The sequence below is a fragment of the Protopterus annectens genome, chromosome 10.part0, assembly GCF_019279795.1.
Source record: "Protopterus annectens isolate FY-2018-M chromosome 10.part0, PAN1.0, whole genome shotgun sequence".
NCBI lineage: Eukaryota > Metazoa > Chordata > Ceratodontiformes > Protopteridae > Protopterus > Protopterus annectens.
This window is the reverse complement of record NC_056744.1, coordinates 1,772,331,990-1,772,353,035: the sequence shown is the minus strand read 5'-3', so window position 1 is coordinate 1,772,353,035 and position 21,046 is coordinate 1,772,331,990. Positions and strand designations below refer to the sequence as shown.

Below are 21,046 nucleotides of genomic sequence, written 5' to 3'. Positions count from 1 at the left end.
GAAAGAAAGAAAAAGTACAGGCATCACATTTTAAATCAGTATCTCTCCCATGGCATTAAAGTTTCTCTCCTCATTAGTTCTTCAAGCAAGTTTTCTGTGGGCACCCCTCAAGAATCCGAGTTTGAGATGAGGGTGCACTCTTCTAGTATACTGTCAAATTCCTTGCCTAAACATCTCCTTAAATTGGCATCCTTGCTAATAGGGTTAGGCCCTCTCAGAATAACGTCCATCTTAGCAGACTATAGCTGAATCTTACCACAACCTAATTTATGACCCAGGTAAACCTTAACTGAGCAAAGTTACTAGAAGATTATACAGACAGACTGCAAAAACAGAACTTTAAAAGATGCTGACATACCAAATCTACCATTATGACTAACTTGTATACTTGATTCATTTCAAAATATGTTACCTTACGATTTTCCTCACAAATACCTGGATCATTCAGGGCTGGATCCAGTACAAAGTGACCTAGGCAGCAGCCTAGGGCCTGGACTTAAAAAAAAGAAAGAAAGAAAGAAAAAAGCTCAACTACCTTATAATCCAGAGGAACACAGCATACAGAGCTGAAGCAATTCTGCACATCAGATGCAATGTCATTTGAGAAGAGGGGGCATCCACAACAACTTCAGCATGTCCACCCTAAAAAGAACAAGCAGGAGATTTGATTAACATAGAAAGGAGAGATTTGTGCAAAAAAGTTGTGCTTTAATGAGAGTGATCAGGATCTTCCTTATAGCAACAGAACATGGTTTCAGATGGACTAAGCAGAGTGAAATCACAGTGTGTGGTTTCATTTTCAGAGTAAGAATGCAGAGTGGTGTGTGTGTGTGTGTGTGTGTGTGTGTGTGTGTGTGTGTGTGTGTGTGTGTGTGTGTGTGTGTGTGTGTTAGCTTTGAGAGTGGTCAGGATCTTCCTTATAGCAACAGAACATGGTTTCAGATGGACTCAGCAGAGTGAAATTACAGTGTGTGGTTTCATTTTCAGAGTGAGATTGCAGAGTGTGTGTGTGTGTGTGTGTGTGTGTGTGTGTGTGTGTGTGTGTGTGTGTGTGTGTGTGTGTGTGTGTGTATGTGTGTGTATGTGTGTGTTATGTATTTATATGTGTATATCTGTGTGTGGGGGTATGTGTGGGTGTGTGGGTATGTGTGCTGTTTCTTTATCAGAAGTATCCCACTCTGCAGCAGAGCCCCTTTAGAAGGGAATCCCAGGGACAAAAGCTCCAAATACAAAAACATATGGAAGTACAGTTATAATATAGATTTCATATGCCTCTATTTTAATTTATAGAATAAAACTGCATATATAATGGTTTAACTAAGCTACGGAGCATAAGCAATGAGTAACTGGAAAAAGCATGCATTATATATGTAAATATGTTAATATAACATAAATCAGACAAACAAGTACTCAGGCAAACCATACACAAATAAGGAAAAAGTAATAAAACTGATTTTAGATAGATGTCTGATGAAAGACAGTCTGACAGTAATACCTGTGCAATGTTGCATCAGCTTTTATGCTAATAATGGAGGAGTCATACAAAGGATTACCAACATGACATGTGCACGATTAAAAGAGAAGTCAGAGGTGCAGTTATCAAGAGAAAGTGAGTGAGAGAGTGTGTGTGTGTGTGTGTGTGTGTGTGTGTGTGTGTGTGTGTGTGTGTGTGTGTCTCCTTCTGTCTCCACACTACTGCATCATGGATGACTTACTGATTCATAGCCCATTCCAGAGATGGATTACTGCTGCATTTTCCCTCCAAAGATGGATTACTACTGCATTATGGATGACAGTTTACTGCATTACAGTTAGAAAGTTCAGGTATGGGTCTTACTGAGAATTACAATTAGTCAGCAGTATAAAGAAAATACACACTTTGTTCACCAAGAGCATTGTTTGTCTAAGCAACTTGATGAAAGTCACACAGTATGCAAATGGAACTAGAAAAAATCAAACACCATACTCTTAACTATACGCAGCAACTCATTAACAGCTCAGAGTCTTAATCCACTGCATTAACTGCCAGTGCTTCATTACCTTCTTCATTTTATGACAAATCACTGAGGATAACAGCCAGTCAGTAATGCTAGTCATTAGAGTTTCACAATTGTTGTTCAAAAAATGCGAGTTGAATTAATTAGGGTTGTCTGGTAGTTAAAGGTCTACACTGTTAATCACCTCCTTCCTATAGTGAAAAGTATAGGGTTTGAATCATTCCACCTCTGTTTGCCTATTGTGTACCAAACAATGCCCTTGTTACCTCATGATTTTTGGCTTTATTCACAACTTGAGCAAAGAAGTTGAGAGACATTGTTGCCCATTCCTTGTAAAATTTTTAATTTTCTGATAAATTGTTGAGGACTTCAGTTACTAGTGATAGGCATGAGTTGCAGCCTTTGTATTCTTCAGAAAATGTTTGCTAATGCAAAGCTTTTAATTCTAGAAACTTTATAAGTAAAGACTCTGATTTCAGCTAAGAAGCTGAGAAGGCTGGGAGGGTTGCAATGTGTTCCACTACGTGGTTTTGATAGCAGACAGCTTAGATACATTTCTAACCCATTATTTATAAATGTATTCCTTCACTTCTTCTCAGGCAGATATCTGAGGTATTCAGTCATGCAAATAGCTGCAATTGATGGTTGTTTATGTACATAAATACTTAGTTCCTACAACCCACTGTAATTATGGTGTAATGGAAGGAGATGATTGTAGTGAATAGTAACACCATTGTATGAGCCATGTTCCTAGAGTCATTAGTTCATAGGTGGTTACTGGGCTGTTGACCTGAAGGTCTTTATAAACCTAGCTGTGTGTACCCAATATAATCCTTGAGAAACCCAATATAAAGGATCTTGCCAAAACTTGACATCTTAGTTAGGAAAGTAAATAATGTGGGAAGAAATAGCCAGGGAATTGTTATGGCTAGGCTTGTATAGGCCCTAGGGCTGATAGCCTAGTACCAGCCTATGAACCTATGAACAGCTTGGCCATAGCTAGGAGGGTCATAGGTGAAATCCCTGACAGGAATTTATGGTTTCCCATCCAGTCATCCAGACTATGCTTAAACAGGGTCATAGAGGGGCTCTGTTTGATGTGAATTGGTAGCTTATTCCAGAGGAGTGGCAACCTCTGAGAGACATATCTGTCATAGGCGAGGTTAGGGCCCCTGGAGTGAGTTAGGTTTGGATCTGAGATTGCTCTATAGGCCAGGCACAAGTATCCTCTGAGTAGTCTGTACACTACCGAGTACAGTTACAGTGACTTCAGTCTGACAATGTATGGCATGTGCCAGAGACCCTGAATTTTCTTGGTTAGAAATCCCTGAGGTTTCTCAAGTTGTTTCAGGTGTCTGGTAAGGTACATACCAAAGGGAGCATTGTACTCAATTATTGACTTGATAAGTATCTAGTACAAGGGAGTTATGACCTCTTTCACTATTGAGGCAATGTCTTTGCTAATGAGGTGTGCAATGTAGAATGCCTTCCTTACCAAAGTAGACACATGGTGGTCAAAGTTTAGGCTACAGCCAACTTGCATTGCCAAGTCTCTCACTACTGAGTTGTTAGTGTATTATTATTTATATGATTATTATTATTATTATTTTATTATTTTACATTTGTTGACCGGGCTAGTCCAGCTGGATTAATGTCCATTTTCAGTGGAGGCCCGGGGAGAAAAGCTCCTCAGGTTAGATACAATATTGGAAATACATAGGAAGACATAGTACAAGTGTGATTATACAAAGGAAAAATGAACATACAAATATTATAGATTTTAATTAATTCAGAACAATCCTAGCAAAACAATATAATAAGGTATGAGATCTTTTTTTTTTTTTTTTTTTATATATGTAATATTTACAATAAATAGGGGTAATATATCAGTTGAAGAAGAAGATAAAATCCAAGTGGATAAGAAAAGTTTATGATAGAGTTAAGGATGCCAACAGGCTAGTCTGGGTTGGTACAAGAGCAAAGCCAGAATTTGTTAAGATGTATTAAAAGTTGTTTTTTAAAGAGTGGGAGAGTATGCAAAGAGGACAGATCAGATGGAAGATTATTCCATACTTTCCCTACTGAGTTAGAAAAAAGGCAGTTGCCTGCAGAGTTCATAGTTTTGGTAATATTAACAAGTAATTTGTCAGAGGAACGTAGTTGTTTCAGGTTGATATAGGGAGTCAAGAGTTTGGAAGGAGCTGGTGTTTTAGAAGGTTGGTATAGAATTTTGTGTGCAATTAAGAGTTGTTGAAAAATAAGTTTATTAGGAATCCCTGCCAGTGTAGTTGTTGTAGGTTTAGACAGTGGTGAGCTCTGAATTGTGATGTGGTGGCAAAGCGGGCAATATTGTGGTAAGATGTAGTGAGTTTCTTAAGGTTGCTTTTAGATAGATTAGTGTAAATAGGAGATGCATACAAAAGGGTAGAAATAAGATGTGTTTGGGCTAGGTTATCTTAGTTTCAGGTGTGAGGAAGGACTTTATTCTGTATAGGGATCCAATCTTTTGTTAAGGGCTTTTATTGTGTTGTTGATGTGACAATCAAAGTTAAGATAATTATCAATAGTAACACCAAGAAGTTTAGTTGAGGAGTCAGGAGAAATAATGGTGTTATCAGATGCAGTAATACTGAAGTTTAACAAAGTCGATTCGGGTAGGTGAGAAGAGTAATAATTTAGTTTTTGGGGTTAAGGTAGACAGCGATTGGAGAACCACTGTTCAACAGTTGAGAAGGCTGATTGTGTTTGAAACTGGAGTTCTGTTTGAGAAGAGGCAGTGCAAATTATAGTGGAATCATCTGCATATTGTATGCAGGTAGTATTAGGAATAGATGATTGAAGGTCATTAATAAAGATGGAAAATAAAAGTGGGCCTAGGATAGACCCTTGTGGAACTCCTAACGAGATAGGGAGGAGAGCAGAGAGAGAATTTTTACAGAGTACGGCTTGCTGACGATTGTCAAGATAGGAAGAAAACCATGATAGTCTGCAGGGATATCGTTTTTTACCAAAGAGGATGATAATGCATTTTTCAGCTCTGAGGTTGAGTCCATGGCTTTGGCACAAATCATTGGTTTGTGTAAATCCCCCTTGAAATATATTGGCAGCCTTTGTTGGTTCAATGATTGCCCCTAATTTGCAGTTGTCAGCAAACTTAGTGAGCCATAGCCTCTTTATTTTGGCCTGAACTTCCAAGAAGTATTTTTCAAACAATAGGGGGATCCTGCGCTGACCCCTGTGGAACCCTACTGGTTACAAGTCTGCTGGTTGAGGAAAGTCCCCAATTTTGACTGAGTGTGATCTGTCGGTGAGCCAGATATTAATCCACCTGACTACATAAGGGTTGCTATACAGCTGGGAGAGTTTATCAATGAGGCCCGAATGTAGGACTGTGCTGTATGCACAGATTTGCCTTCATCTATGACTCTAGTGATGTTTTCAAAAAAGTCCACCAGGTTTAATGGGCATGACCTGCCTTTGACAAAACCAAACTGTGTGGGATCAAAGGTTTGGAGATCATCTATATCCATATTTATAAAGTCCATGATGATTTGCTCCATGACCTTACAGAAAAGGCTGGTTAGGCTTATGGGTCTGTAGTTCCCAGGGTCTGTTGCTGTACCCCATTTATGAAGGGGGTGGAGGATGCTGTTTGCCATTCAGCAGGGACAAAGCCAGTACTGAGGCTGTAGTTGGAGTACCTAATGGAGCTGCTAACTCATATTTTAGACCATTTAAAATGTAACCTGGGATGCCATCTGGTCCCATACAGGCTGTGTTTTTGTCCTTGGAGTGAGCATTAATGACTTGCTCTTTGGAGATGCAAGGTGGGGGAGATCTACAGGGAATTCTGTGTGTAATGTTTGGCGGGGACAGGGGGGTGAATTTTTTGCCAAGCCCGTTAGCTAATAGGTTAGCTATTTCTGCAGCATCAGTATGTGTGATGACATCCACAGCTAGTTCAGGACATGTCTGGGTCCTACTTTTTAGTTTACGGAGACAGGTGAAGATTGCCTTATGGTTATCCTTAGCTATGGTTGCTAAACTCTTTCGAAGTTGCCTTTAGTGGGTTTTACAAGTTGTCTTATTTGTTTGTTCAAGCAAGGAGGGCGTTCTTCCAGTGGTGGGACCTCCCTTTTTTATTCATAGACAGCAATTTAACACTTTTCAATCAATTAATAGTAGCCCATAAGATCCTGTATTTACCTCAAAATACACCCATACTTACATCCCTAGTCATCCCCTATAATAACCTCAAGACCTTATGCTCAGCTAATAACCTACTTGTACAAATATCAAAATCCAACAACTTAGCTGGTGACACCTTGTTCTCCAATACAGTAGGTAAAGCCTGGAACATCCTCCCAAGCCAGCTAACCTCAATATCCTCTGTCAGCTTATTTAAAAGCAAGCTTAAACCCTACCTCAAATCACACTGGCTATGCCCCTGTGTTAACCCTGACTACGTACCTAACTATTAACTAGACTCCCACAATTCCTTGCCTCCCATGATCATGATCTTGTGTTGTCTCACTAATTTTTAGTGAGCTTAACCTTCCTTAGGATTTTTTCTCATGTAAATAAGAATATACTGTGGAATGATCAAACACCTTCATATAGTATCACAACCTATGTGTTAAATAACACTAGAAATCCATCTTTGTTTGCTGATCTTCTATACTCTATCTATTGATCTCTATTTTTTCTTTCTTAGGTTTTTGTGAGACCTTAGTATCTCTTATCATAAACTACTAGGTGTATCTAATTTTGTAATATGTTATAAAGATTTGTACTACACCATTTCTAATGCAAATGTATTAATCTTATTCATCTATTCTTAGATAAATTTTTCCTTTTTCCTACTGAAATATAAAATATATAATCTTAGGCTTGTACTATAATTGTTAAAACTTCTTATGTACCAAATTATACTGCTATTGTCTTTGTCTTGGCCTTTTATGTTGTTGTAATTTGCGGAGCTTTTCTCCCCGGGCCTCCACTGAAAATGGACATATATCCAGCTGGACTAGCCCGGTCAACAAATGTAAAATAAAATAAAAATAAAAAAAACTTTTTCCTCTTGTTGTATAACTTATTAATGCTAAATGCCCACCATGAAGGCTTCTTTTTCTTGAGAATCTTGTTTTGATCCTGTCAGGTACAGCAGTCAATATATTTGTATAAGTGATTGTATAGGGCATTTGTGTATACCTTAGTAGAGTTGTCAGTGCCATCTGTGGGAACAGGAATTTGGAAATCATTTATACCATCCCTTAAGAGGGTATAATTACAAACCTATATGTAATGGTATGATCCTTGGGTTCCTTGTTTTCAATTAACTATACAGCATAGTGTCTACGAGTTTAATGTTAATGTTTTAACTGTAAATACATTTTAATTACCTTGTTTTTTCCAGGCACACAAGTGTAACAAGCAGTGTGCTGGACTATAGCACACATTCTGGTACTTAGTGCAGATGAGTAAGTTTATGAGCAGCTTCTGTGTCACAAGGTTTGATTCCCTCAACCTCCACTTGTTTATTGTATGACTTTGATCAAGTCTCTTCACCAGACAGTGCTCCTGGGCTGCCCCTGAAAAAAGGATGCTTGCATGTAGTGACTGCTCCAAGCTGTTAGGAAATGCATTACATATTTGTTTTTTAAATTCCTGCACCCTTCACATAGATGCTAACTAATGCTTCAGTATATGCTGTTTGACTAAGTCCCAGCACGTGGTTTGCCAGATGCATTTTAGTAACTGTGAGTATAAAGGGAAGAGGAATTTACTGTTGCTCATGTTAAGTTTGTTTTCAGCATGAAACCCTTTTGTTTAGCAAATGTCTGTCATTGTTTTGCTGTAAAAGTGAAATAGTTTTAAATTAAATCCAAATATCTGTGATAATTGCAAATATAAAAACCTAAATACTATGCACACTGTCTGGACTGAACGTTGTTTTATGGCAGCTGGGGAGATACAGCCAAGTAATGGTGTACTGGAATAGCTGTGTTGGGGGGGGGGGGGCAGTTCATTACCTTGCCTGGTGCCCCATTTAACCACAGTCTGGCTCTGGAGTCATTCCATCATCTTTTTAACAAATAGAAAATAAGAAAACAGCAGCAGAAGACTAGCAGGTAGTAAATCTGGGAATCCATGTCTCTTTTTCACAAGCTTAACTCGAGACTTTTGTTACTGCACTTTTTTTGCCCTTCCTGCAATTATAGCAATTAATTTCCTGAGCTAGAAACATCTCTTACATTTCATCACAGTCAGGATTGCTGTGTTTCACAGAACAACAGAGTTAAAAATTTTTTTCTAAATACACAAAAGAACAAATACAATTCCTCTGCCATTGTTGAGACATCATAAAAGGGCAATTTCTTGATACAGTTTCTGTTACAGGTCTTATGAGGCTTAAATATAGGTTACAAATAAGTTACAGTCTGAAGTATTATTTATTTATGTTTTCTTTATTAACCAGGGGGTGAGTTGCTCCTTGCACCATTTTCAGCCATGACCCAACTGCAGAAGGCACAAATGTACCGGCAAAACATTCTGATACAATATTTCAAAGATTACACAAGTATATAAAATTGGTTGCACAACTTTTGCATAGGCTAAAATTTTCTCTTTAATGATTTAAAGCACCAAGGATTCCTGTAAGTACAGAACTACCTGTACAGATTATTATTATTATTATTATTATTATTATTATTATTATTATTATTATTATTATTAATTCCTGGAAAATATAGTACTACCTGTACAGATTATTATTATTATTATTATTACTAAGGATTCCTGTAAGTACAGTACTACCTGTACAGATTATTATTATTATTATTATTATTATTACTAAGGATTCCTGTAAGTACAGAACTACCTGTACAGATTATTATTATTATTATTATTATTATTATTATTATTAAGGATTCCTGTAAGTACAGTACTACCTGTACAGATTATTATTATTATTATTATTATTATTATTATTATTATTATTATTACTAAGGATTCCTGTAAGTACAGTACTACCTGTACAGATTATTATTATTATTATTATTATTATTATTATTATTAAGGATTCCTGTAAGTACAGAACTACCTGTACAGATTATTATTATTATTATTATTATTATTATTATTATTATTATTATTATTACTACTAAGGATTCCTGTAAGTACAGTACTACCTGTACAGATTATTATTATTATTATTATTAGTATTATTATTATTACTAAGGATTCCTGTAAGTACAGTACTACCTGTACAGATTACTATTATTAAGGATTCCTGTAAGTATAGTACTACCTGTACAGATTATTATTATTATTATTATTATTATTATTATTATTACTAAGGATTCCTGTAAGTACAGAACTACCCATACAGATTATTATTATTATTATTATTATTATTATTATTATTATTATTATTATTGATTCCTGTAAGTACAGTACTACCTGTACAGATTATTATTATTAAGGATTCCTGTAAGTACAGTACTACCTGTACAGATTATTATTATTATTATTATTATTATTATTATTACTAAGGATTCCTGTAAGTACAGAACTACCTGTACAGATTATTATTATTATTTTTATTATTAAGGATTCCTGTAAGTACAGTACTACCTGTACAGATTATTATTATTATTATTATTATTATTATTATTATTATTATTATTATTATTATTATTATTAAGGATTCCTGTAAGTACAGTACTACCTGTACAGATTATTATTATTATTATAATTATTATTATTACTAAGGATTCCTGTAAGTACAGAACTACCTGTACAGATTATTATTATTATTATTATTATTATTATTATTATTATTATTATTATTATTATTAAGGATTCCTTTAAGTACAGTACTACCTGTACAGATTATTATTATTATTATTATTATTATTATTACTAAGGATTCCTGTAAGTACAGAACTACCTGTACAGATTATTATTATTATTATTATTATTATTATTATTATTATTATTAAGGATTCCTGTAAGTACAGTACTACCTGTACAGATTATTATTATTATTATTATTATTATTATTATTATTATTATTATTATTATTACTAAGGATTCCTGTAAGTACAGAACTACCTGTACAGATTATTATTATTATTATTATTATTATTATTATTATTGTTATTATTATTATTACTAAGGATTCCTGTAAGTACAGAACTACCTGTACAGATTATTATTATTGTTATTATTATTATTATTATTATTATTATTATTATTATTATTATTATTATTAAGGATTCCTGTAAGTACAGTACTACCTGTACAGATTATTATTATTATTACTAAGGATTCCTGTAAGTACAGAACTGCCTGTACAGATTATTATTATTATTATTATTATTATTATTATTATTATTATTATTATTACTAAGGATTCCTGTAAGTACAGAACTACCTGTACAGATTATTATTATTATTATTTATTTATTTTTTAATCAGGACAGAACTCAGACTCAGAAGATGAAGCAGATGAACGATCCAAGAACTTAAGTGAGACAGAGAGAGAGAGAGTAGAAAGTTAGGAATGAATTAGATAAAGAACAGGAAAAGTTAGTGATTATTGGAGTGGGTATAGTCATTGATTGACTGGAATAAAATCTGTTAGTGTACAACTACCACTACAGGAATAAAAATAAATTAAATTTACATATTTTCACTAGAAGATGGTCTCTCTGACATCTGACAAGAATCTTTATGAGTTATAATTTAAGTGTTAACAAAGGAACAAGATGAAGGACTATATACAGGAAGTGTAGATTATCCTTTTTCTATAAAGCATGTACAATCACATGACCTTTAGTTCTTTCCTGAACTGTAAGTACTCCATAAGTCAGCAGAGATGTGATGGGAGATGGCTCCAGTTAGCAGGGAAAGTTTTTCTACAGCACTTTCATCTATTCTTCTTCTTCTGGCTTTTCCCAGTCAGGGGTCGCCACAGTGGATCATCTGTCCGCTCATGATTGGCAGTGGAATTTTACAGTGTTGAGTTGCCAGCCCAGCACCCAACCTTCCACAGAAGGCACACACATGCACACACACACACCTAGGACCAATTTAGAGTGTCCAATCCACCTACTGCATGTTTTTGGGATGTGGGAGGAAACCAGAGCACCCAGAGGAAACCCACGCGACTACAGGGAGGACATGCAGACTCCGCACAGAAGGCACCCCAGCCGAAAATCGAACTGGAGAACCTCTTGATGTGAGGCAGCAACGCTAACCACTGCACTACTGTGGCCACCCACAGGACTTTACTCATCTATATAAGGCCAATATGGGGATGGACTATATTTACGGCATTGTTGTCTTGCCTTCTGAAACAGTAGGGGAGGGTTTTATTTCAAGTTTGCTTCTCAAAGATGGTCAGAAAGAATTAAGCATTTTAAAAGGAAGGGTAGACAGAAGAGCGTGGAATAGGCTGTGTAACGTAAGACAGTGATACTTGAGTTTAGTTGAAACACAAATGAATCTACATGTGGCATTAATTCCTGACTATATTTTAGAAGTGCTATATGCAGAGAATAAGGTAATAAGTAGGGAGGGAATATTCTACCCTTTGGATAAATACATTCTTTGTCATGGATTTTCTGGCTTCATTGGTGAGGTAGTCTGAAAGAGAGTAAGAGAATTTTGTTGTGAAGTTACTTTTGCAAAGATAATGTCCATGTGATTTCTGAAAGGAAGTGTTTTATCAAGACCAAGGTACTTGTGTTCAAGCATGCTTTTGGTTAGTTATTTAAGGTAGTGATCAACAGGAAAGTAACAGTTTCATTGACACTGAGAATAAGTTTATTTTGGGTAAATCAGGATGAATGCAAAGTCCTTTTGAAGGACAGATTGGTCTGAAAAGAAGGGGGTGGTTCAGTTCCGTACATGAAACTCAATTACACATATTTGAAAACAGGAAATTAAAGAAATAAAAAAATACAGACCACGCACGGCATCACAGGTTACCATAATTTTCCTAAACTTAATCATTGTAGTTTCAGTGATTTGGTGGTCTTAGTCCTGCTGGACTGCTAGAACCTCTTTCCCTTAGGGAAGACGTGGTGCTCACTTCTTGTTCACAGGGCAATATGTTGGTAAATGTAGCTTCGGGGTAATTACTTGTAGAGATATTTAGTGTTCACAAGACTCACGACAGAAGATCATTACAGCGATATGCGAAAATCAGTCTTAGTAAATATATTTTTAAATAGTTAACTGCTAACTTTACAAACAGAAGGTGTATGAAAAAAAGGATTGGCACCGATCACTGCTTTCAATACTGCACAAGCTAACCCCTTACCTGGTGGTAGAAAATAAAATGCTAGCTACTGCTGTTCCTATACGTGATTTATTACCTCCTGCCTGTTGTTACCGAGCAGTGGTTCTTCTGCCCCTGTTATGTCGGTAGTCCCGGTGAGAGGGTTGTCCCTCTCGTCCAGACTTGCCCCGAAACAGGTGTCCGAGTGTCCCGAAACCGAAGCCATAGAGTTCACAAGTAGATTCGAACCCCGGGTTTCAAGTACGGCTTCACGCAGCACTGGATTAACGGAGAACCTCATACACAGTGGACAATGGGGATCCTCATCGGTGTCCCAGAACCTCCACACACACTCCAAGCAGAAGTTGTGGCCACACTCTAGCGTAATCACGGCATGAAAAATGTTAGCACAGAGGAGGCAGTGCAGAGTGTCTCCACTGTCACTGGGATCTTCTCCATCGGCACCAGTGGAAATCTTCTCGGGGTTAGGGAGCTCACTTCCCATCTTCGTGACCAGTTTCAGCAGTTTTCTTCAGAGACTGCTACCATAAAGCGGGACAGCTAGCATCCACTTTCCCTGAGGGAGGACGTGGGGTTCACTTCTGGTTAATCTTGCTTCACCGCTAATTAGTTCCTTAAAACGACATTAATACTTTACTTGAACCTGCACTTAATATAATGCTGTTGTTTATAATAAAGGCTTATTATCCGAGAAAAAAATGGAACATTCACTACTACCCAAGGTCCATCCTGCATCTTCACAGAGACGCATGTAAGTGAAGGCGTCAGGGTCCCTGCAGCTCTATTTTAAACTGGGTCCCGCCCAACGTCCTGGTTAGAAGGGAAAGTACAGGAAATAAATAATTAGCTCTGAAAAGCTGTAACATTAATACCTCTCAACTAAGTGTACTTAGGAGGAACATGCCTCATTTAGGGTCTTCAAATGTTCATGTTCCAAAAAGTTCCATATTGCAAGGTCTGTCACACATTCATTGTTAGGAATTTTTTAAATTATTATCCACGGTAAATGGAAAGGAATCATATATATTTAATAAAGACCTTTTTATAATTAGAACCAGAATAGTTTAACCATCATATGACCTGCCTATCTGAAGTCATTAGAAAGCCATTAGTGTGTGCTCCAGATGTTGCTCATTTGTCCCATAGTATAAGGCCTAGTGTTCTTCATTTTGGAGATGGAAGGTTGGCAGCTCTGGTAGCAGTTAAAAATATTTCATCTGCTACAGTTGTATAGCTGTTATTTGCCAATAAAGTGATATTTTAACTTTAGTCACCACATTAGCTTTTCTTACCCTTTTAGGCTCAAAACTGAAACAAACACAATTAAAAGAGCAAAAATCCATGTCAGGGGCAGAGGTGTAATTAGGAATGGATTATAAGTTCGTAAGAGGTTACTAAGCTAGTGACCCTAGTACCCTTACAAGCCTGGCCATGTTAATCCCAAGTTGCCTCGATTGTCCTTGGTTAGATGGATGTAATTTGCAGAGTGAGACTGATAAACGGGTCAGTGTCACATTATCGCACAGTGAAGAAATCGAACGTTATATGGTTGCACCATATGTTTTAATTTTTCGATGTGCGAGCGTGTCAACAGGGATCTTCATTACCGCGCAGAATGGGAAGATTTTCCTTTTCTGCACTGTAGTGCAATCTGAGTTGGTATATTTAAGTAGGGGGGGTGTGGGGGGCACAGCCCCCCAAGTGGAGGGTGCAGGGGGGCTCGCCCTCCTGCTTAAGACATTCAGGAGTTAATTTTTGTGGGTTTTTTTTTTTTACGTTTTAGAACATTTACGAGTTCGATCATATGGTGACGACCATATGATATTCGAACTTGTAAATGTTCGATAATGTAATATAAACGCTGATAAACACTGACTACCCCTGTCCATGAGGTTCATGGGTGCCACCCCTGGGGTGAATTTGTGGTCTCCTATCCATTTGTCCAGGTTGTGCTTGAGTATGATCAATGAGGAGCTCTGCTTCATGTGCACTGGAAGTTTAGTCAGAGTAACGGCAATCTCTGGGAGGTAAATCGGTCTCTCCAACAGACTTGCAGATGTGCAGTATATCCATCAGGGCAGGGTCAGAGACTACCAGGCACAAGTCACTTCTCAGCAGCCTATATGATACACAGTACAATGACAAGGTTTTCAATCTATCCATGTAAGTCATGGTTTGGAGGCCCTGTATTTTCTTGGTGAGAAACCTCTATGGTCTTCCCAGCTGTTGCAGGTGTCTGGTGAGGTACATGCAGAAGGGAACATTGCACTCTATTAATGGTCTGATCATGGTTGAGTACATTGGAGTTATATCATTCTTTGACCTTGATGCAATGCCCTTACTTATGAGATGCACAACATAGAAGGCTTTCCTTACCACTGTGCAAACTTGATGGTTGAAGTTCAGATTATTATCTACCTGTGTTCCCAGATCTCACACCACTGTCTTTGAACTTAGGGGGGTATTGTCAGTATTGTAATTAGCAGGGAATTCCACTTTGCTAAAGGGGATAATAATGCACTTTTTTTGTATTTAGTTTTAGACCATGGTTTTGGCACCAGTCATTTGTCTGTGTTAGCTTCTCCTGTAATATGTTAACATCACTGGGGGACTGAATGACTGCACCCAATTTGCAATCTTCAATGAATTGGTAAGCCAAAGGCTCTCTGCTTTAGCCTGGACTTCTGAGAAAAAGATTCCAAACAGTAAAGGGCCCAGCACAGATCCTTGTGGCATGCCATGGATAACGGGTCTACTGGTAGAGGTGGAGTCACAAACTTTGACAGTATCTGTTGTGTCAGTGAGTCAATTGGCTACCCATTGAGCAATGTAAGGGTTAATCCCCAGCTGGGAGAGTTTCTCAATGATACCTGAGTAGGAGATTGTGTCAAAAGCCTTGGCTAGATCAAAATAAACTGTATGCACTGTCTTACCTTCATCTAGGGCTTTGGGAAGTTTCTTGAAGTCAAATAGGTTTAATAAGCATGATCTACCCTTAATGAAAGCAAACTGGTTTGGGTCTAGAGTTTGAAGGTCACCTACATCCTTGTTGATAAGATCTATGATGATTCCTTCCATGGCCTTGCAGATGAGGCTGGTTAGACTTATGGGTCTATAGTTCTCAGGGTTAATTGATGCCCACCCCCCTTTGTGCAAGGGGATTACTGTTGCTGTTCTCCTCTCTGCTGAAACAAAGACAGTTCTTAGGCCATGGTTAAAGAGAATGGCAAGTGGGTCCACTAGGTCCTGTGTTAAATTACTTAATAAGCAACCTCGGATGTTATCTGCTTTTATTGATGCCATGTTTTTGGCCTTGGAAAGCACAGATATGACCTGATTTCTAGAGATACTAGGCAGAGGACTGGTGTCGGGTATACTTTGGCATATGGCTGATGGGAACAGGGGGGATGAAGTTTGCATCAAATCTGTCAACTAGCATGTTGGCAATTTCCTCTGGTATAGTATGAGTGGTACCATCTACTACCTGTTTGGCACATAGCTGGGCATTCCAGTTTAGGTTTTGGACATACTTAAAGAATGCCTTATGATTATCCTTAGCTAGAGATGCTATTTTACCTTTGCAATTAGCTTTAGGGGACTATACAAGATTTCTGATTTGCTTGTTCAAGCTGTGGAGGGAATTCTTCTGCTGAGTCAGTTCCCTCTTGTATTTAGACATTAGTTTCTTCCTTTTGTTATATAATCTATTTATACTGAGTTCCACCAGGGTGGCTTGTTTTGTCAGGAGGACCTGGTTTTAATCTAGTCAGGTACAGCTGAGACTATACAGTTGCTTAAATGTTTATACAGGGCATTTGTGTACACCCCTGCATAGAAGTCATTATTGTCTGTGATTGTGGGGGGTATAAAACGTTTTATACCATTGATTAGTAGGCTGTAGTTTGCTTTGGAAAAGTTTTATTAGTTTTTTGTCCCTGTGGTGGTGACACGTTCAGTAGTTACTTCAAACGAGTCTGATTTATGGTCATTCCCTTACCAGGAATGGCATCACACAGAGGGGAGTGCAGTGACCCGCATTTTGGTGAGTGCTATGTCTAGGACATTGGAACCCCTTGTAGGGTGCATACTATCTGTTCCAGAGCATTTGTACTGACAATATCCAGGAAGCTCTGGGCAAACATGTTTGTGCTCTTGTATGTCACCCAGTCGATAGAAGGATAGTTGAAATCTCCCATAACTAAGGTGTTGAGCTGTATGGCAAGTGACTCCAGTAAGTCCAGGTAGGTGGTGTGCTTTTCTTGGTTCATGGTGGGGGAACTATAGCTAGCAGTGATGTGGTAGGGTATTTTTCCTATAGTTTATTGGACATGGAGTAGTTTGAGACAGTTGCCCTGTTTCACAAGTCTCGAGGTGTACTTGGCATTAATGAAGATGGATACACCTCTACCTTTGTTTCTTTCATGCTCATTTTGAGGTCTGACTGTGTGGAAGGCATTGTAGCCTTTCACAACCAGGATGCTGTCCACAGCATTGAACCATGTCTCAGTGACTGCATAGATGTCAGCATCTTCCAAGGTGAGGAGTGCTTCCAAGAAGTACAGTTTCAAGTTTAGACTCTGAGCATTAAGGAGTAGAACCTTAAGTTTGTCTTGAGTGGATTTTGTTACGTCAGAAATGTCGTTGTTTTGACATTGCATAAAAAGGCACTATGGGGGAGACAAGTGCCTTTGGCAGTATCTGATAGTCTAGAGGAGACGGGTGCAGACCATCTCTGGCAAAGCAGTGTGGCCCGTTGACCATGTCTTCTCATGCTAACAGATACTGGATCCTCCTGGACTGACACCACAAGGTAAGCCAATTGTTGAAGTCAAATCAGTTTTTGTTTATATTGTGGCATCATCCTGGGTGAAGGTAGTATGCTGCTTAGGGCTAGGGTCATACCTGCTTGGGACACACAATCTGAAAGTTTAGTCATGTTTCTCTTCATATATCCCGGAGAGGTACAGCTCAAGTAATACACCCCAACATGGACTATGACAGAGTCTTAACAGTACTTGTTGAGTGACTTGAGTGCATGTGTGATTTGATGGATCCTGGCACATGACAGACAGCTGACTGTGACCTTCTCCTTGTCCAGCCTACATTGTCTCAGGCTGCCCATGTTAATCAGGCTGGCCAGTGAAATGATGGAAAACTGCACATCCATTATAGCAGGTTTTTACCATATGTACTATTAGGGAAGGGAGTGGGATAATTTGACCGGTTTTGTGCTAGAACTAACAAAGGTGCTTGTTCTATTGAAAGCTATGGATGGCAAGTGTGCCCACAGTACAGTGGAGAAGCTTGGGAGGGTTCTACTGACAGATGTCTAGGGAAAAATTGAGTCTCAAGGTGTTTGCATCTATACAGGGCACTGCTAACCACTGTTGTATGGTGTGCTGTAAAGTCAAATATGAGACTTAAATACAGGTAAAATTAAAGACCTTTAAGCTAATCTACCAATAGGAAAGTACACAGTGAACCTTCCTACAGCAATCCCCAGCTCAGACACAAGGCTGGATCCACATTCTTCTGCCACAAGGGTGCAGGGAAGCCCTTCTTAATGTGAGATGCCTGGTTTAGTGCTGAAGTGTATTAATAACATTCTAGATTCAACAAGTCTGAATCTAGTCTATGCTATCTAGGTATTAGAAGAGTGCAAATCAAGTGCAGAGAATGAAGCAATCACAAACAGCAAAACAGTAAAAAAAACAGAAATGATGTAGCAATTTGATAAAATACAGCTCAAAATGTGCAGAAAAATAACTATATATATATATATATATATATATATATATATATATATATATATATGTACACTTTATACTCAGCACTCATGGATGAGTGTGCAGCCACTGAACCTGGCTCTAGCAGCCCTGAAGTACTGGATTTATCCTTCGCTCCTGTCACACAGGATGTCAACTTAACTCCTAATAAGTTACTACAATTGATGAACAACCTTGACGAATCCACCAAGAAAGCAAATGAAGCGCTACTTAAAGTCAATGAATTTATCTCTTCTCAACCATCTCTAAATACGAGGTCAGTAAATCTGTTACCTTCTACTACTACTTTTACTGCCACCACAGTGACTACAGCAGCTACTACCTATACCACTTTGATAAATGATTCCTCTGTGCGTTCAGCCTTAAACTTTAATCAAGGCCAGTTACATAACTCACAGCCTGCTTCTACTTCCACTGTGCCTCCTGTTAATCCATCGTGTTCAGAGTTCACAACAGGTGTTAACAGCAATGCGAACCTTTCCACTACACCTCTCTCCTCTGTGCATACGACAATGCACTCTTCAGTGACAACACCATCGAGGATCTCCAATATTCTTAACTCTAGTACTACTCACCCTGTGCAAGACATGTCCTCTGACTTCAATATTATGCCCCTACTTCGCTCCGCATCTGACTACAACCCTTTTCTAACTACTGGTCAAAGACAACCACGTAGTAACCCGCAGAGAGATGTTGCAGAGATGACGGAATACCACAGTGACTGCAAAGCCGATATTTTCAGGCTTGAAAGGTTGATTAAAGTTTACAAAAATATAGAATACGACATTCTATATTTTGATTCATGTCTCATAAATGAAATTGTACCTAAAGGGTTACGGTACATTAAATTTCCTAATAGTGCCTTCAGAAATGAAAAGTTACATGACACACTTATAAAACTGTTCAATGACACTGGCTTGAAATCTTTAGCTATTGTAAATGAAGACAACAAGGCTCGCATGTCTGAAATGAAAGAACAGATTAATGCTCTGAACACAAAGATTCTACAACATCAGGACTTTCATATACATGAACATATGTATAGGGGAATAAACCAAAGGATTGACAGACATGTTGACTCTCTTGTTCAACGAAAAAGACAGAAACTTAACAGGGACTTGTTTGATTATAATAATGGGACTGCTTATCGTGTATATAAAAATAACAACAGCTCTTCTGCACCACGGCAGTTCCCGCGCTCTAATAGTGACTCTAACGGCTATCAGCACAACAGCAGAGCAACTGTTTACAATACCGGTTACTTTGGTAACCAACGTCTCTGCCGTGACAGAAATTGTGTAAGAAACCCAATTTCATACGCTGCTGCACGCTCCAAACAACGAGATTCATACCATTTCAATGTTGCTGCAAATCCATCTAACCACGTTTCCAATCACAACAGATTTAATAAAAATTTCACCACAAGATCCACTGGAATTAATCGATCTCAGTTTAATTCTATTAATTCTGTTCAACAGTTTCCCTCTGTTTTACCACAGCAACCCATACGTTCACCCCAACCAGTACTTCAGCAAACCAACAACCAGCCCATTAATCAACCTAGTAACCACCAGCAAGCTCCTAACTCTAACCCCATTACTGTTCAAGATTTTTTATCACCAGAATACAGTGCAGTAGACGACACAGAAATGACTTTCAGAGGGAAAGGAAGGGGAAGAGCCAGAAACATACTTACCAGCAAAAGACCATTGAGACTTCCACCCACAGCATCGAGGATCATCACGAGGAGCCTGTCCAAAACTTAAATTCATAGTCAATCTCTGTTGTTCCCATTGCTTCCACTTCCTCCGATTGTTCTCCAAATGACATTCGAGTTCCAACTTCACTTGATAATCTGGACAGAACTTTACTTCAAATGGATGCTGCAACTTTTAATTTGACAAACAGAAATTTCTCTGATGCACACATTCAATTATTACAAAAAGGGTTTAATTTTATACCTGCGCAAAGAGCACACTTACCTGATCTGATTCTAGATCTTAAACTGTATGCAAGAAAGCTTAATTTGTGTTTTTTACACAGTTCTAATAGTAACCATGACAGCAGCTCAGACTCTGATACACCTGAAACATCTGTATTAGCTTTAGATGAGAATAATTCATTACATTTGAGGTCCTTCAGACCTAAAAGTTTATTTAACCCTACTCTTCATCATTCCATACAAGCTTTCCTCAAGATTTGTGAAAGAGATCTGAGGAAACTGTGTCAATCTAATAACACTGAAAAATGGTTTAACCTTTCCTATGCTGAAAGAAAAGCATTATCAGATTTCTCCACAGACAAAACACTATGCATCATGCGTGCAGATAAAGGAACAGGTTTAGTGTTGATGGAACAAGCCACTTACATACAAAAAATGGAAAACACTTTACATAACGAGTTCTTTTGTCAAGTTGATGTTCAAACAGTTAATAAACACTTCCTGAAAGTTGACAACATTTTAAAAAACTTACATTTAACAAATGCCATTTCCTTTGAAGAATACATGTTCATGTTGGTCCCTTCACCTAATTTAGGTAGATTATTTGGCATCCATAAAATTCATAAAAATACATCAGACCCTCCTTTTAGACATATATCAAACAGGAAAACTAAAACAGAGAAAATTGCAGATTTTCTATATTGTATTCTGAATCTGTTGGTACAACAAACCAAGTATTACCTCAGAGATTCCAGGGCTTTCCTAGATGTTCTTTTTCAGAACAAAGCTGAGTTGTCCAACTGCATTCTCACCACCTTTGATGTTGAAGGGTTATATACTAATATTCCACACAAAGAGGGTCTACAACTTTTTAAGTTATTCCTCACTAAATACACTTCTTTTTCTCCAACTAAAATTAACACTTTGTACACTCTAGTTAAAATAGTCCTAAATAACAATTTCTTCTTTTTCAATGGTCATATATACAAACAGACAAAAGGCATAGCCATGG

The 21,046-nt window shown here is 37.9% G+C and overlaps 1 protein-coding gene across 1 annotated transcript in view; it reads right to left on the bottom strand.

Moving 5' to 3' along the window:
• The window catches only part of LOC122814487, a 258,829-nt gene extending 245,789 nt beyond the window's left edge, over positions 1-13,040 (bottom strand). The window contains exons 1-2 of the mRNA XM_044087062.1: positions 12,383-13,040; positions 536-642 (exon numbers count right to left, since the gene is read on the bottom strand). Of these exons, the coding sequence (XP_043942997.1) occupies positions 536-642; positions 12,383-12,790 (515 nt within the window). The 5' untranslated portion in view covers positions 12,791-13,040. The remainder of the gene's footprint in view (positions 1-535; positions 643-12,382) is intronic.
• Positions 13,041-21,046: the final 8,006 nt, after the last annotated feature.